Raw genomic sequence first — 17,439 nt, 5'->3', positions numbered from 1 at the left:
ACAACGCTAACAGACAAGACGGAAGAGACACAAGCGCAATATAGCTTCATATATTGGCTTCATCTTTTTTTAAACTCTAATCTAGGCGCTGTTTATCTCAACAGTTTAAAAGGCGCTGGACCAAACGGTTTGTTCAAAATTTTACGAAGTGTTAAGAAGTCATAGTGTGTTATGCGTTGCACTCTTTGTATCTGCTTTACTTGGCGCATGCCCTTTGGATCCTAGAGATATTTGCAAGTGCTCGCTCAGATGAACTGAAATTACTCGTGATTTAAAAATTTCGGGCTTACGTTGGCAAGAAACTTGTTCAGAAATTGTGAATTAGCAGTTATTCTTTTACGAATAATTACATTTTAAGCACACGGGCGTTTAAAAAAACCTTTACCGTAGATTTTATTGCATCATTTTTCATCACGTCAACATTTTTTTTCTACCGTGGTTGAGGCTTAAATGATTATCTAATTTTTGTTTTCAATTAAAATTGATTGCATGACTGTATGACTGTTTCTGCCTATGCTGATGTTTGTTCGGCACCAAAATATGCATTTCTCGCTGATAGAATTGGGTTTAACAAATTGTATCGAGAATTGGGTTAGAAAAATTAATCTGGATTTTCTAATTTGGAAAAATTGGATTCTAAAATTGATTTTAAAATTGAATTCAAACTCGTCGCGTCAAGAGCGAAAAAGAGTCCGTGATAACCGTGAGAAAATGAATAGAGGTTTAGCCTTGCCTCAGAGCTCCGCGATGACACGCACAAAAAAAAACCCCAGTTTACTGGCCAAAACGGCGAAAATCATACTTTTATTCATGGGAATAATTTTCTGTACAGCAACTTTTGAGCCGCTACTTCTTGCATATGGTAAAGCTTGACACATTTGTCATCGACTTTCATGTCACATTTCTCATCACGCGTGTCGGTTTTCTCATGGCAATGTGCAGGTCTTGTTTGCTTTTCTTGTGAAAACACAATGTATTCGCTGCGGTCGAATCTGCTGCGTGCTGCAAGAGGAGGCTGGCGGCTCTTTCTGAACGCACACAACGCAACGCTTGCATGGGAAAAGTTTAAAGCCTCTTGAACCTATGCTAGCTGGCGCACGATTTGATGCAATAAACATTTAGAGTCACTGCAATAAGTATAGTGGTGTCCTATATGTTGGACACTAGGCACAGACGCGTTAACCAGGCAATGCCTGTTTGGCTGCCCTACTCGTGGGGGATGGGATAAAAGGGAAAGGTTTTTTCAAATGGGAGGAAAAAAATGAAAAGTAGTTTTGAGGAAAGAAAATGGCGCAGTAACTGTCTCACACATCTCGTTGGACACCCCAACCGCGTCGTAATGGAAATGATAAAGGAGGGACTGGGGGAAGAAATAGGTGTTGTAGTGGAGGGTTCCGGCATAATTTCGACCACCCGGGAATCCTTAACGTGCACTGACATCGCACAGCACATGGGCGCCTTAGCGTTTCGCCTCCATCGAGACGCGGCCGCCGCGGTGGAGTTCGAACCCACTGAGCCACCGCGGCGGCTGCGCGCCTGTGGCCGCTTCGTCGTTTTGGCGGCTGAGCGCAGGCCGAGGCGCGCGGCGCAAGGCAGTATTAGGCATAGAGTGGTTTTAGTGCGAAATCACCACTTCACGAAGTCGAACCAACTCACCGGTTTGTGTGAAGCTTGACCTTGACGGTGACCTTGGGCAAACCCTAAGTGAGTAAATAAAATAAATATTGGCCCGACTGAGATTCGAACCCGCGGCGGCGCGAACAGATCAGCTTCGCTGACCACTGCGCGAAAACACTAGACTATCGCCGCAGCCGATTACGCCTGGTGCTAAACTGCAACACGTGCACTTTCGCGCTTTACATTGTATGCCGTCTGCTTCAACAACTAATGCTACTGTCAAACTAATATTCGCGCTTGGAGCTATGTGGCAGTAGTGACAGAGAGATGTGCGCGGCATGCGTTGGCGTGGACAGCGTTGTGGCAGAAGTACGGCACTAGAGCAATGCGCATTGACTTTGACAACACTGCTGCAGAAACGCGGCACTGGAGTACAGGCGGTCGGAGTACATTGGATAAACTGGTATTGACTATGAAAAAGTTGAATAGACGCACATAACTGGCTCCCTGTGTCAGTGGGCACCCCAATCGGGCCCACAGGTACGTGGCGGTTGTGTGCATTTGAAAAAAAAAACTGCTTTTGCACAATGTTTCGTCCTTAGCAATGATAATCCGCCAGCCATTTTTTTTAAATAGCGCATAGTTAATGAAAAAAAATTATGAGCGCGACAACACGTAAAAGGGCGCAGATGCTTTATCAATTAAAGCTCAGGCTGCAGTCGCTGGCAAACTTTACTAGCTTGTTTTCCGCGAAGCAGCATCACAAATTGACAATCGCTGGTTCTTGATTTCCTGTAGTGTTGAATACAAAAAAAAATGCGCCTCTAGATTCGTCACTCACCCGTTGTACAAGAGTCTTCATCGTCGATATTATTGATTTTGAATTCTCTCCAATGCGCGCGTCGACTTTCTGCATCTCCGCTTTCACGCCTTGCGATCGAACGCCAAACAACTATTTCTTCCTTGTCTCTCGCCTATTATTTACGCCATAAGGAAACGAAAGGTTGGTCCTCACGGGGTTGCCGCCATCGGCGAACAGGCGCTAGTAAATGGTGAAAGTTTAAAACGAGCGCGATCCTACGTGCACGCTCAACCCGGAAGCAGCACTTGGATCGCTCGAGGCGCACCCTCTGTAGGTCGATAAAATCGCCAGTAGTTGGCAGGACATTTCTAGCGCAGACAAGCGTAGCGACAAAGGGCATAGACTAGACAAACGATGACTCTGAACTAAAGCTTTATTTGAAGGAACACGAAATGTGTACATATCCAAGGCCAATGTACGCTTGTGCGCCTGGTGCATACAGCTTTACTTTCACATGCGAAAACATTTATTATTAAGCAAACAGGAAGGTGTGTGAGCGCCTGCTTGCGTGAGCGCTACGATGCGACGTCTACGCACTTGGGATCGCTGTGCAAGAAATGCCGTCACACTCCTGCTTGAGCTCCCCGTTTCAATGAATCAAAGGTTCTGTGCAGACACAGTGATCCAGATGACAAGAGAAATCACTGAGGCCTTTGAAATCCACAATAACACAGAGACTCGTGCGTAAGCAGTCAGGCAAGGCAATTATCATGATGAGCCTGGTTATAGTATTTATTCTGTGTTGATATTTGTTTTAGCAAAAGGGCACTCTGGTCGTGAATATGAATATATGTCATGTTCTTTCGAATAAACCTAAAGGTGAGAATCAGCGCCTGTCTTGTATACTCCGTTCCTCCCTTGTAGGGGCTCTGTTTCTTTGGCGGTTATCGTGTTTACTGCGAAGCTTATAATCAAGAATCCCGACGAGCAGCTCGTCAAGTGCCTCGGCACTGCAAATTTCGACCGGGGCGCTGTGTGCGTCAGGTTAATGCGGATGTCGTGTTCCGGCGGACCTGTAATCGCGGCTCTTGCTCGCGTCAACACGGACGTCCCAGTCTTCGATGCCGGCCTGTCGCTGCGCGCGCTCCTCAGAACGGTTTTACGAACCGTTCTGTGGAGTGGGGCAGAGTCGCGAAGACTCGAACGTTGGCGCTGGCCTGACATCGCCGCTGTTGTGTACGCTGAAGGGAGCCGCGGCATCTGCCAAGATGAGTCGCCGTTTGGTGTGTCTCGTATTTTCATAATTTGCTCGACGTCGCAGGGTATGCCGCGGACGAAGCCCCTGTGCATTCCTAGCGAAGCTCGCACTATGACGCGACCCTCGGAAAGGCAGCGCGCTGAAGCGCCTTTCTACCGGTTGACTATACCTGCAGCCCCGAGCTTGTGCAGTCGCGCTGCTTCTGCGACGTTGTACGTCGCCGGTACATGCGAAGAATCTCGATCGACACTCGTTATAGGCCCACTTCTGAGTTACACACGAGCAAGGTGCTGGCCGTGAACTCGCACGTGGTTACTGAGGGGTCAGACGGTTTCGAGTCAACGTGTTGTAATGAAGGAGGCGGTTACAACATAAAACAAAAAGAAGTTTCCACGCTGTACCTTTGCCATCAGTCATGCCGCAGCTGAGCGCCAAGGAACGATTTCAACCACCCGGGATTGCGTTTCGTTCACCGAAATATCTGCACACGATTGTTTTTGCATTCTGCCTGCATCGAAATGCGGCTGCCGGAAATTGAACCAGCAGACTCGTGATCGACAGCGGAACGCCGCACCTACGATACTCTGTACGCGCGTGCCTGAGTGTGGGTGGGCGTAAAAGGAAACGGTGAGTTTCTTTCGACGCCCCCCTCCCCCCTTAATTTTGCGCGGCCGACCGCTCGGCCCAGCGAGCGCACGCCGGTATTCGCGCGCACACTGACGTTCTCATCTGGTCGATGGACGCATTAACGCGAATCCTCGGTGTACCAACGAGACAGCATGCAGAGAACGGGACCGCTCCCCGACGGCCACGATTGGTATTCCCTGCGGCGGCGCTGGTCGCCTCGTCGTCGGCGCGCGAGGTGGGCGGACTACCGTGCCGGGCGCCGAATCCGTAATCAGCCGAAATCGGGCAAGGCCGCCCAGCAGCAGCAGCAGCGACGGCACCGGGACCGACCGCGCCTATTTGATTTCCGCCGCAGCTGGTGGTATTATTGAGTTTTCCCGTGCGCGACCGTGCGGGCATCGATCTGCCGGTGAATAGGCGAGGCCCACCCTGTACTACCGGGTGTGCGCGCGTGCTCCTGGGCGGTGACGCTCATCAATCAACGCGTCGCCGCGACTCCGTCGGTGCGCCTCCTGTTGGCGCTGCTGCGCGTAACTACGCGGCTGCGCGGTCCGAATGACACGAGCGCCGTGCGAGCTCCCCGTTCGGCTCGCGATCACACGCTGCGCAGGTGGGAGGGCGTTTTGTCCGCCGTTTTCGCAGTCGGGGGCACTCAATAGGTGCGAGGAAGAAACTGAGGAACTGCGTCTTATGTGCTGTCAGTGTCACTCGGAGGAAAAACATGCAGCAATGCCTATGACCACGCTTCGGCCTTAATGCCGAAAATCACTGGCGCGCCACCTTCTTCTTGGATCATTGCACATAAACGAAATATGCTGCTGGTGTAATCGGTGAAGGTCACTACGAAGCATGTGAAAGGGAGAATGTGACGCTTATGCATACAGTCTGTGTGTGCGTCGTATTTTTTGCGCTAGCATGCTCCACAATATCTGTCGCTTATTCGATCAACCGGACACAAGGAGATCTACCTGACACTTTATAATGAACACCATTAGCACCGGTTACGTGCGCTGAGGGGCGGAGGCATCTTTTAACGATCACCTGTTAGCCTTCACTGAGACAGCCGTGACCACCGTACCCGAACTAATATTCTTATCTCACGTGCCCGCCTTACTCTCTGTGCCCCCGTCGGCTACAATTACCTGCCCTTGAAATCCGTTGTCCTTTATCTGCGCTACATACCGCGCCAAACTCCGTTTCTTCCTCCTTATTAATAATAGCATTAGAAGCCCCATGGGGCAAAATTGCGTTGTCGGTCATAAAATTCGCTCATTCATCATCATCATCATCAAGACTTTTATTTCCACCGCAATGAAATTCCAACATACCGGAAGTGATGGTCAAAGACCGGAAGTGGCGACACTTCCGGTAAAGGCATCACCAGCTGATAAGGCTGTCGCATTGCCAACACATAATGAAGTTAGTCGTCCCTGTGAATTCTTCCCCCTCGAAACGTCATTTTTGTATTTCTTTATTATTTTGTTAACGAAGAGCCTTAGCTTTACTTCACATGGGCTAGGCAAAGACGAATGAGCGTTTATTGTAAAATTCTGTTCAAGCAAATACAAAGCTATAATGAAAAAAGCCCAGAATGTATCAGCGGATGCCATGGCGCACGCGGCGCCCCAGAAAGACCAATCGTCCCTGATACCACCGTAACGCGCGAAACACTACGCGTTGCGTTCTAACCGAATTGTGTGCGGAGATAGAGAAAAAAACATTGTTCGGGCTTCTAGGCTTCAGACCCACCTGGAAATTCTCTCCGCCGTAACGGTCACGCTCTGCTGCCCTGTATAAACAGCAGTGCATCTTTTTCGTCTCAAAAAGGCGTGCGCGGATCGCACCAAGTCCGATCAACCGGAAGCGCGTAAATTGTTGCAAGCAGTGCGCAAAATACACTGAGCACTTTCTTCAGCACAGCCAGAAACACTCTGCTCATCGTAAGACAAGGGTTGTCTTTAAGAAAAAGTGTTGCAGTCCCATTCTCTTTCTTTGAATCAGCCTGCTGAAGAATACTGTATATAGCTGAGGCTAAATCACATATAACGCACCTGATGCACAACGCGTGTTCATATTAAATGTTAACTACAGTGGTTTCATAATTCGACGAGCTTAAGAGGGTCGAATGTGTGAAACTTGCAGGGAATGCATGCGAAATCTTTTGGGGTACCATTTGAAATGGCGACGCGTAATTCCCGCTTAAAACCTTGACGACCTTCAAGCTTCTCCGCAGCACACAGCACCAAGTGTGGAGTGCATGATGACGTCATCCTCGGTACCGGTACATTTCCGATGCGTAAACGCTTACTTTGAAGGAAGGAAACCAACGCCACTGTAGAAAAACCCTGCCGAGCGTTGTTTGCCAGCATCCGACGGAGCACAGTAAGGTGTGGTTGACGGCGCGGAAATTTTATATCTTACCGTCCATGACGTCACACCGAGCTCCTCTGCACTCCTCCAGTGCTGTCAAGAGAGCCATGAAGTTTTGCCGTCGATTACATCACTATTTTAAGTGCTAGCGCAATAAAACATGGCATGCTTTACATACAGCCTATATAGGTTTGAATCCTTGAATCTCGCAGAATTCTCAAAAAGTGATGCAGTCTCCCTTTAAGCGGTCGCTCCGCGAACAACCGAGCGAGGAGAGGAGGAGAAGAGGATAGTAGGAGGACAGAAAGAGGAGGAAGAGGAAGCGAGCCCGCCGTGACGCGTCGGCTGTGGTTCCCGTTACGCGTGGCAGGGAAGTGTTCTTGACGAGCTGTCAGCGACTGACGATGACGATGATGGATGAGCCACTGTCTGAACGGGTTGGAATCGGGCATTTTTGCTATTTCCACATCGATCATCTTCGTCTACCCATGAAAGTAATGTTAAGTGTAATTAACGACCTACATTTGCTTCTATGGATATCGCTGAACTCTTCGATACGGTACCATTTACTACTCTCCAGGTGCGTCTCTGCCGTTTGCTATAAGAAGAGTTCTAAGTCTGGAAACTTTTGAAATGTCTGATATTTCCGCCTAAAGCTTGCCGACAGAATTAAATTCTCGTGTGAGTAAAAGAGTAGGCTTTTGTTTCCTTGTTGGAGCGCTGCACTACACTCAGGGGATTATTGTACTTGCCTTCTGTTCTTCCATCCTTGGTTAGGTGACTTTTTATTTATTTTTTTTTTACTGTGACAGCAGTAATAGGCTCGTTTCTCCAAACTGCGGCGCCGGCCCGTAAGACCAAAGGCGTGAAGCCTCCATCTTCCAGATCTCGATCCTCCACCCATCTCCTGCTACCAAAAGCTCACGAACCAGCGGAACTAAAAAGTGACGGTGTGATCAAATTCAAGGACGCAGTGGAAAGGCGACCAATGTAAAGCCAAAGAAAGCCCCATGCTGTCGCATCTTCGCCGCATCAGTTCGTGTGAGGGTTTGTAACTTTTTTGCCACGTGAGGGCTATGTAAAAACAACTTGTTAAGTGTGCTTTGTTATGTTACTTGAGCAGAGTGTAGTTATGCAAATCGGTATTGTTTTATCTGCAACTGCGCGTCAAAAGCTATGCTAAGCCATAAGAAGTAGCCACTGCTCCTAAGAGCGCCGAAGTGTCTCGTGACGTTTTTGATCAAACAGGTAGCCAGCGCGATATCGTTCTGCTGCAATAGCATTTCGTGGAACGCTCGCACTCCGCCTTCACAGGGTCAGAGGCAGGGCTTGGTTCAGTTTTTGCTTAGCGGTGGAAACGACGGGCCGATAGAGACGGAGACTCGAACAAAATCTGCGTCGACCGCTGTTTTCGAAACGCTCCAGTGTGCCGCTGCAATCGGCCGACTTTGGACTCGACTCTCGTCCTTGCGCAATTATGTGGCGCTTTCTGAAGTGAGTAGTTATTGGGATTTTTTTGCAGTGCACAAAAAGAAGAAACAAAGAAAATCATTGAAACTTGGACTCAGCGCTGCCTTAAAATCGAGAGGGAAGGTGGAGGCTGCAACCGAGAAACGAAAAGAAAAATTACCTTATGATTAGACATCTGATACTACAATTCTATGAAAGCAGTTGGGTTTACACTCGACGATTACTTCGATGTTGTTCCTCTAATGAATGGTTTTACTGTAGGCCGATGCTTCTCACACGGTACAGAATTTTTCTGTACTGTGAAGATGAGCGGGGATGGGTGGAGGGTGCGGAGGCGGCTGGCGGGTGGTGCTTCTTCATTTTCCGAGGCTACAGACAGACGCTGGATTTTTCGCATTTCGACGCTGGTACGGGTTTTGCAGTAAAACGCACTGAGTTACACCCAAGAGGTTATGCGCGTCCTCAGCTATTTACATGAACACCTGCATCACTGATCATTTGTTGGTCACACAGTTCGAGTACTCTGCTCGAGGACTAAACAGAGGAGAGTCGAACAGCAGCCGTCGGGCGCGCTGCGCCGTCTCTGTATATCTCGGATTTACAAACAACAGCGAAAGAAGTCTGTCGTGCCTCGTCGCAGATCAGCACGCTGGTGAGCGCCAAGGACCGGGCGGTGCGCAGCGAGCAGGCGGTCCGGGCTCGCGTGGGCCAGGCCGTCAACCTGGCGGTGGAGCGCTTCGTCTCTGTCGGCGAGGCCCTGGCCGACGACAACGTCGAGATCAAGCTGGACATGTACGACGCGTGCCGAAGTGCACGCGCCGCCGGTAAGGCTGCACTACACTGCGCTGCCACTGGCAGTGGCCAGTGCTTGTCCTCACGCACCACTACTCCGCAGGCGCCAGCATCGAGCAGCTGTGCGACGTGCGGATGGACGAGGCGGCCGAGGACCGGGGTGCGCTGGCGCGGGCCGCCCGCGCCCTCCTCGCGTCCGTCACGCGGGTGCTCCTCCTGGCAGACACCGTCGTGGTGAAGCAGCTTCTCAGCGCAAAGGACAGGGTGGGTCGTCGTCTGGCCACTTTGCGTCGCTGCGTGATCAGCGCATGGGACAGACCTGCGTCCGTTTGTGCGATCGTGGACAGATGAAAGGCGAATAAGAATCTGACAACGACCGCTCTATTTCTCAGTCTTATCGCCGGATGTTGAAGATACGCCGCCACAAACTTAACCCGCATCCTTTAGGTCCTCCCTGTTTTTGCATTGTAGTTTGTAGTGTTCCCCTTCGCGTGTCCACTGTGACTTATCCGTAATTCCGCACATTTGATTTGTCCTATAATTTTCGGTATGCCACAGTTCGTAATTTGACGAAGGGCACTCTTAAAATATTTGCTTCTTTTGCGTGTTCCTATTTTCAACTTTTCCCGATTTGTTGCTTGTAAAAGTGACAGTGTAGCAAAGCAACAGGAAAGAGATTCAGTGCTCGTGAGTTCAGTTCTTTATTCTCGTCAATCTTGTTTACGAACGTGCGTGAAGAAAGGGTGCCTAGCCCGGAAATAGATATCTTGTTACGAAAGTACGCAGTGTGAACAAACAGGTGCAGAAAGCGTTAGTGTGCGAATGCCGCTAGTTTCCGTTTTAACTGCTCGCTATGCTGGAACACGAGCTCGGAACACGTGTAATTTCAGTGTGCATCGGCGAGTGTGCGCAGCAGGTGGCAGGCAGTAGGCAAGCGTGTTTCTCTCCCTTCTATACTGCGTTCATTCTGTAATGTGTGTAATTTGTGCGCAGGTATCCATAAGCTTGAATCGCCTTGAGAATGTCGCTAACTTCACGGAGTTTGTGAAAGCATTCAGCCAGTTCGGCACCGAAATGGTTGAGCTGGCCCATCTCACCGGGGACAGGCAAAACGTGAGTACACTCTTGTATAGTGAGCGCCCGTTTGGTGCAGCTGTCTCTACAGTGTTCTATATTTTCTGCTGTCCTGCGTTAAAGGTGCTCGGATGGTGTCAGCGCGCGAGACAGCCCGACGCTCGCACATATCTCGTCTTACTTTATAGCAGCTTGCCAGGAGGTTGCACTATAATAGGCGGTAATGCGTCTTGCACTGTATTGTAAAGCAGCAGCAATACTGGTTGTTGCCGCTTTTTGGTTGTTGTTGCGTTTGTTTCCTTACGTCCTGCACCTGCTTAGTGTATTTGCTGCCGCTATGCGCTGTGTTCTGCGTGACGGTAGTTGTTTCGCGGAAGTCTGTAGTCGTCTAATTTCTCCCACGGAAGCTTTCCGGTTTGGTATACACATGTGAACAGTAGCAAACTGAGCGCATTCTGCTGGCTTAACTGCATTCCCAGCCGTCTTTACAGGAATTAGGAGGCATGGAGTTCTCGTCCGCTATAATGCCACCGGTACTGTCGAAAATTAACAAACCACATCCTGCCGATTGTCTCAAGGTGGAACATCAGTGGGCTGAGAACGCCTTGGCATTTCAACTCTGTTAGGATATAGGGCGCCCACACAGCCTCTTCACAACTTTGCACTTTTTTTTTTGCTCTGCGTGGGATAAAAGCGGGTGTCAAACAATTTAGTGAGATCAAAGTGTCAAGTTCGTTTACAAAACCTCTGTACAGGCGCAACGTTTTTGCGCGTAACACTTATAGGCGGCGATCCATCGTCAACAGTGCGCGCTGCAGCATGTCCTGATGAGCCCCCAGTGTCTGGTCCCACACCTACGTCTCAGATCCTTCGCATACCACAAAATGAAGTGCGTGGATGTGCCGTCTCGGAAAACGTAATAGAAATTGTGCAACGACTCGGTTGTGCATGGCTGCCAACGCCACCGGTTCACCTCAAGACTGTCTCTGTGGAGTTTCGTAAAAGTCTTCAAACGTTAAAATACTGCTCGAGGGGATGCTTGTAGCGCGACAAAAAAACACAAGAGACAGAGACGAACGGGACAAGCGCTTGTCCCGTTCGTCTCTGTCTCTTGTGTTTTTTTGTCGCGCTACAAGCATCCCCTCGAGCAATATGAACCAACTCGCCCAGCAAAATGTTTTATTGAAGTTAAAATACTGACGTTCAGTCCACATTAGCGTCATTAGTTACGGACAGCTTCGTCCGCCCCTTAAAACAGACGTGTAAAAATGCGACATCTTCACCGAGTACAGCCAGAACCGTGAGCGCGAATCCTCTTCGTCGCGGGGCACAATCGGACACCTGAATTTTTCATGCATATTAAAGTAAACGCGAAAGCAGTGCGTTTCGTGCAGCGCCGCGCGGATGGCAGTTATAAGACTGAGCTTCTTCCAGTTGAATGGAAACGAATGACGAAAACTCTCGGTACGCGTCTGCATTCCATGTTCGTGGGACGTCACTTTGATACTGATTCAATACGAATTCAATTGCGATGTATTCCTGGCGCCATTTATGCACGAGAACAGCGGGGTCTTTGTAGGCGTCATTGCGTTTATTAATGAGACTTTGCTTCTGTGGCCCAAGCTGCGCATTAAGCTTCTTTTATAAACACCACGTTTTCGCGCAGCAAAGCCAACTGCGCCAGTGGTGCACGACAAAATAAAAACGGTCATTTCAATTTAAACTAAAATATCCTCAGGTCGTTGCACAACATACACCACAAACTTGCATAATTTGAGGCACATGTGCAAAGTTGTAATAGTCTTTGTTGAAATCTTGTAAACAGTGACCTCAAAGGGAGAGCGCTTCACAAAGTGCCACGAAGATCTGCCACGAATGTCGAAATAAAACACCAGCTATGAGAATTGTTTGCGATTCTTGTGTGCTGCTTAAACCGCACTTGAGGCTTCTTCAGCCTCCGCCACCCTTTCAAAATATTTGTCCGTATCATGGCGCTCTCACAGTTCGCCTCGTGATTGCGCCGGCACTAAGTCGCAACCGCTCTGTTTGCTTACATGCACTTTCTCGTTAAAGTAATCCCCGCGTCTCTTCCCCACTCGCCATGGCTTTAGTTATCGGATTGCAAAATGCAGTTTTTGATAGAGACGAACATGTGGAGGTTAAAGGAAAAATCCCAACAGTTTGTTTTTTCCTCTCTTCACATCATCATCTCGCTTTTAGTTATCAGCGGAGGCGTCTGCTATAGCCTCAGCTGTAGCAAGGCGCGCCGGTGATGTTCGCCCCATAACAAGCCTGCTTTCTTTCTCACAGCGTAATGACCTCGGTCTGCAGACAAGCAAGGGCTGAATCTGATGTTCAGGTCGTTCTCTGCAGGACATGAAGGACGAGAAACGGAGAGCCCAGATGGCCTCGGCAAGGATGATCCTCGAGAGGTCCACCATGCTGCTGCTGACGGCATCAAAAGTACGTAGCGTGTTCTTCGCTAAATAACACATTAGCGCCTTCGTGCACAAAGACGCGTGTTTACATTTGTACAGCCTGCGTGGCATTTTTATAGACTGCGCTGCTACCATAGTCCTTCATAAAGTCAGCAATAAAATTCCAATAAGGAATGATGTCAGGCAGGGAGACACGATCTCGCCAATGCTATTCATCGCCTGTTTACAGGAGGTGTTCCGAGGCCTAGATTGGGAACACTTGGAGATAAGAGTTCATGGAGAATACCTAAGTAATTTGCGATTCGCTGTTGACAGTGCCTTGCTAAGTCAGTCAGGAGATGAGCTGCAAAACATGATAGACGGGCAGAGCAGAACGGTAGGCCTTAAAATTAACATGCAAAAAGCGAAGTATTCTTCAACAGTCTAGCAAGAGAACAGCAGTTCACAATTGGTAACGAGGTGCTGGAAGTGTTAAGGGAATACGTCTACTTAGGGAAGGTAATGACCCCGGATCATGAGAAGGAAATAACTAGAAGAATAAGAATTGGGTGGAGCGCATATGGCAGGTTCTCTGAGATCATGAATGGCAGTTTATAAATATCCCTCAAGAGAAAAGTATACAACAGCTGTATCTTACCGGCACTCACCTAGGGGGTAGAAACGTGAAGGCTAACGAGAAGAGTTCAGCTTAATAGTTAAGGACAACGCAGCGAGCTATGGGAAGAAAAATTATAGGTGTAAGTTTAAGAGACCGGAAGCGGGCAGAGTGGGTGAGGGAACAAATGCGAGTTAATAACATCCTAGTTGAAATCAAGAGGAAGAAATGGGCTTGGGCAGGGCATGTAATGTGAAGGCAAGATAACCGCTCGTCGTTAATGGTAACGGAGTGGATTCCAAAAGAAGGCAAGCGTAGCAGGGGGCGGCAGAAAGTCAGGTGGGCGGATGAGATTGGTTTGTGGGCATGCGGTGGGCACAGCTGGCAAAGGACAGGGTTAATTGGAGAGACATGGGAGAGGCCTTTGCCCTGCATTGGGCATAGTCAAGCTGATGATGATGTTGATGAGATGGTGTTCTTGCTTTATTTATTTTCAAAAATTTAGTTATGTAAAGTTTTTGGCGTGTTGCAGCTGTCCGTACAAAGTTTTAGTATCCTGAATTTCAAGTGAATGTGATTGTAAATGCTATCAGGTACAGTGTAGCGGGCTTCAGGTACAACAATTGCTTGGGAAATATTATACAGCGCCATATTTACAACTTTTTTCTGCTTTCGTGCAGTTGAGCAAAATGCGAGGACATCACTTGTGAACACACGTGTTCCTTGCCGTTTCTATTTTTGTTTGCCCCTTTCTTCTTGACTGCCTAGTGCGCTGGGTTCGAATAAAAGAGCAGTTAAATCTACCTTATAAATCCGCCCTGTATATCTATTCTGTAAATCTACCCTTTGAATCTACCCTGTAAATCTACCCTGTAAATCTACTCGGTAAACCTACCCTGTAAATCTGCCTCGAGTCCGATTACGTGTTCGAGCACAAGCTTGCTCCGTCGGGGGGAGCAGCGGGCGGTGAGGCCATGATGACGGCGATGGGCACGGGGTGCGCTTTTACATCCGGGATGTGGGGGATTGAGTACCTGGTCGTGGTGTCCCTGTGCGCAGGCCTGCCTGAGGCACCCGGAGTGCGAGACGGCGCGGGAGAACCGGGACACGGTGTTCCTGCAAATGCGCCGCGCCATGGACCTGGTGCACTTCGTGGTCAAGGACGGCGTGATTCCCGAGCTGGCCTCCTGCGCTGCCTCCTCCTCCTCCGAGTGCCGCCGCAAGGGCGCCCGACGGGGCTCCTGGCGCCTCGACGAGTTTGACCGCTGCGCCACCGTCCACAACGCCGTCAAGATGTTCGAGGTGCGAGCGAGCTGAACATAAAATCAGTGTTTTTTGCATTTGCGCACCCTGCGCTGTTTTACGCTGCGGAGCGTCTGTGGAGATGGAAAATTTTCCGAGATAGTGGTTGCCTTGCCGACGCAGGACAGGACTAACTGGGCTTTGCCCAAGTGATTGCAGGGATGGTGAGAGGGTAGCATAGGGACTGAAGGTGGAGGACGACGCGGAGCGGTGGCACGTTCGAATGGATGCTTACACGGAAGGGTAACCAATTCCGGACCTCGTTCCCTCTGTCATGTGGGATAGGCGGTGCGGGCAGGCAGTATTATTTTTATTTCTCTTTAAGTGTCCAGTCTAAATTATGTCGTGCGGGAGCAGGTCCGTTGTGCCAATCGACGATGCGGGTAGAGCGCCACTATTTGTGTTTTCTTTTTCCTAGCCCTTTCCAAAGTGTGTCAAGTGAGAACAGGTTGCCCGATGCTGAATGATCATTTAAGTGAGCGAACAAATTTGCGAGTTCTCTCTAGTGAGGGCGCTTAGGTGAGCGACAAAGCGCAGGACCTGGTGGAGACGATGCGCATGACGCTGGTGGGGCCCAGCTGCCGGGAGCGGCTCTCGAGTGCCTTAGACGCGGTGGTGGAGCGCACGCAGGACTTCACCGACTCGGCCTACACGTCGCACGAGCACCGCGAGAAGATTCTCCTGCTCTGCGACAGGGCCAAGCTCGAGCTCAACCAGCTCCTCAGGATCGGCGTCAGCCTGGTACGCGCCGCCGCCGCCCTGAATCCCGCTTGCTGGGCTGCAGTGTTGTTTCATTCCCCTCTTCCCCGCAGGACCAAGCAGGTTGCACGTCTCCCAACGAGGACCTCGAAAACGCAATTGAGCAGACGCTCAGGGCCACGGCAGACCTCAAGCAACAGGTGCTCTATCTCCTTCTGCCTCTTTCCCGCTGAAATTGGGATTTATTGCCTTTTCTGGGCATGTTTTTTTTCTTCCCGGACTTCTAAATTGGGGAGCCGCAATAGCCTGGCGAACAGCTCTGCCGTATCCAGATACGCAGGAAGATGCTTTAGTCAACGCAGATGTACACTCTGTCACACAACGTGTTGCATTGACGGTGTGGCAGAAGCTATGAGTGCGACACGACGGCTTATAGACATGCATAGGGCTCGCTCACAGCCGCCGGAGAACAGCGCACTTGTGACAGCCGTCGCCTCGCGCTCGCATTTCCCGCTCTCCGACTAGCAAGCTGTGAAGCAGAGTAGGGCGGGAAGCTAGTGCTGATACCCGAATCTCGTCTCTGTAGCTGTATTGTTTAGCTGGAGGAACGTTCAGTGCGTGGGTAGTGTTACAAGAGTTGTCGCTAATAACCTAAAATGCAATGAATAAATTTCGAATGAGCAATTATAGAACATTTCGGACGGTTGCGTTTACAGTAACCATCGAAGGCGAACACATTTTATAAGGTTGTCTAATGATACGCGAGGTTTGAGACGTCCGTGGTCAAAACTGACCGCATAGCAACAACAGTTCGTGGGATCCGGTACAGCACCGTATCTTCACTGCGCCATGTATTCTACACTTAATTAGGCGGCTGCACTCGGTTCATTTGACTGCGACGAAAGAACCCATATGGGTTCCGAAAAGTCAATCCCATCGATTTGCACTTGATCCCTGACCGCCATTTTTCGCTTCCACTGACGCCTGACCAGAATAAACTTCGTCTAACTCTCGTCCACGTTACAACATCATCGAGCCGTAAGACTGCCCCTGCATTCATATTAGCGCACTCGCTTTCAGTGTTTGTGGTGAGGTGAGGCGTTTGAGTAGAGGGCGCGACATGTTGCGAGAAGGGGCGCCAATCATGGCTTTGCCCTTCGCAGCTTCGCGACACGGCGCTGGACCACGCGGACGAGCTGTTCAAGACGATGGACGAGGGCGAGCTGCTCAACCGGCTGAAGAACGCCTCGCTCGCCGGCGACCATGCCAGGCTGGAGGAGTACGCGGACAAGTTCGCCGAGCACGCCGAACATGTCCAGGAGGTGCGTACTGTGCACCCCTTTAGCCGCCGCCAGAGGGGACTGTGAACTCAGCCTTGAATGCTTCCACTGACTTGTGTCTACAGTTAGCTGAAGCAACTGTTCACAAATAGACGACGGTCCTGTGAGCCTCTTGGCGTTCCTCTACGCCATCGCTCTGGGGAAGGAAAGGCGCAGCCCACTGAGCGCCGCCCCGAAGGGAAAGACGAAGAAGCAGGCGCCTCGTACGAACCAATGGGCAGCACCTTCCCACCACCTCGCCCCTTGCTCCCTGTCCCCCCCGTCGCCTTCCCGTTCCCTCTCCTCCTCTCGCTCCTTCGCTCTGCGGACGACGGACGACGCGATCTCTGGGAAACGAGGCATTAACAGCTATCGCTGTAAAACAAGGGGCGAGCTCTTCTACGGATCTTTAGCTCGGAGAATTAACATTTTAGGAACGAAACAAGAAAGAGGGAAACAAGCTCGGCTAGGATATAACGAAGTTTTTACATTCAATATTGTAATAAAAACATTGCTGAAATGGGTTATTGTGCTCAAAATGTGGCATGTTGTAAATAAAAAAAAAATCATTGCATAAAGCACGCTCCAATATATCAAAGCTAGTAAAGATGTTTCATGGGGGAAACTGTGTAACGGTTTTAACTGACCTTTTTTAACATTAGAAGCTTATAGTTCGCCGATTTCTGCTTATTCTGAAACCGAAGTAGTCCTAACTTTATATAAGTGCTATTTTTCATAAATTTTTCTCATGTTCATAAAACTGTTGCCATAATAAACGTTCTTAACTAATTCGTCCTGTGGTTTTGATGGTAATAATGTAGCACCAAAAAGAGCATTTTCCAAGCATACCTAGTTCGTCACATTATTGGTTCAGTATTATTTATTGGGATAATTTTTTTATCAAATATTCTCCGCGCCTCTGGCGCGCAGCCTCTTTTATTTATTTCTTTTTAGCCGAAAAGCTTCCAAAATAACGAGAAAGTTTATATGTTTCGTCAGAACGACCGAACTTGTGACTGCGAACTGAACGTCAAAAAACGCGCGCCGCGTCTGGGCCGCCCGCATATGGCGACACC

The 17,439-nt window shown here is 49.6% G+C and overlaps 1 protein-coding gene across 2 annotated transcripts in view; it reads left to right on the top strand.

The window, feature by feature from the left end:
* Positions 1-17,439, top strand: part of alpha-Catr (alpha-catenin related) — a 95,359-nt gene that overhangs the window by 56,947 nt on the left and 20,973 nt on the right. Inside the window, exons 2-9 of one of the 2 annotated variants that reach the window (XM_077660109.1) lie at positions 8,785-8,968; positions 9,040-9,200; positions 9,930-10,049; positions 12,384-12,473; positions 14,103-14,345; positions 14,883-15,086; positions 15,158-15,244; positions 16,208-16,366. In XM_077660109.1, the coding sequence (XP_077516235.1) occupies positions 8,935-8,968; positions 9,040-9,200; positions 9,930-10,049; positions 12,384-12,473; positions 14,103-14,345; positions 14,883-15,086; positions 15,158-15,244; positions 16,208-16,366 (1,098 nt within the window). In that variant the 5' untranslated portion in view covers positions 8,785-8,934. Of the gene's footprint in view, positions 1-8,784; positions 8,969-9,039; positions 9,201-9,929; positions 10,050-12,383; positions 12,474-14,102; positions 14,346-14,882; positions 15,087-15,157; positions 15,245-16,207; positions 16,367-17,439 lie in introns of those variants that run through there. The other variant, XM_077660108.1, reaches the window with a different exon arrangement.

This window comes from Amblyomma americanum, chromosome 3 (genome assembly GCF_052857255.1).
Source record: "Amblyomma americanum isolate KBUSLIRL-KWMA chromosome 3, ASM5285725v1, whole genome shotgun sequence".
Classification (NCBI taxonomy): Eukaryota; Metazoa; Arthropoda; class Arachnida; order Ixodida; family Ixodidae; genus Amblyomma; species Amblyomma americanum.
The sequence above is the reverse complement of the archived record's forward strand: the minus strand, read 5'-3'. Positions and strand labels throughout refer to the sequence as shown.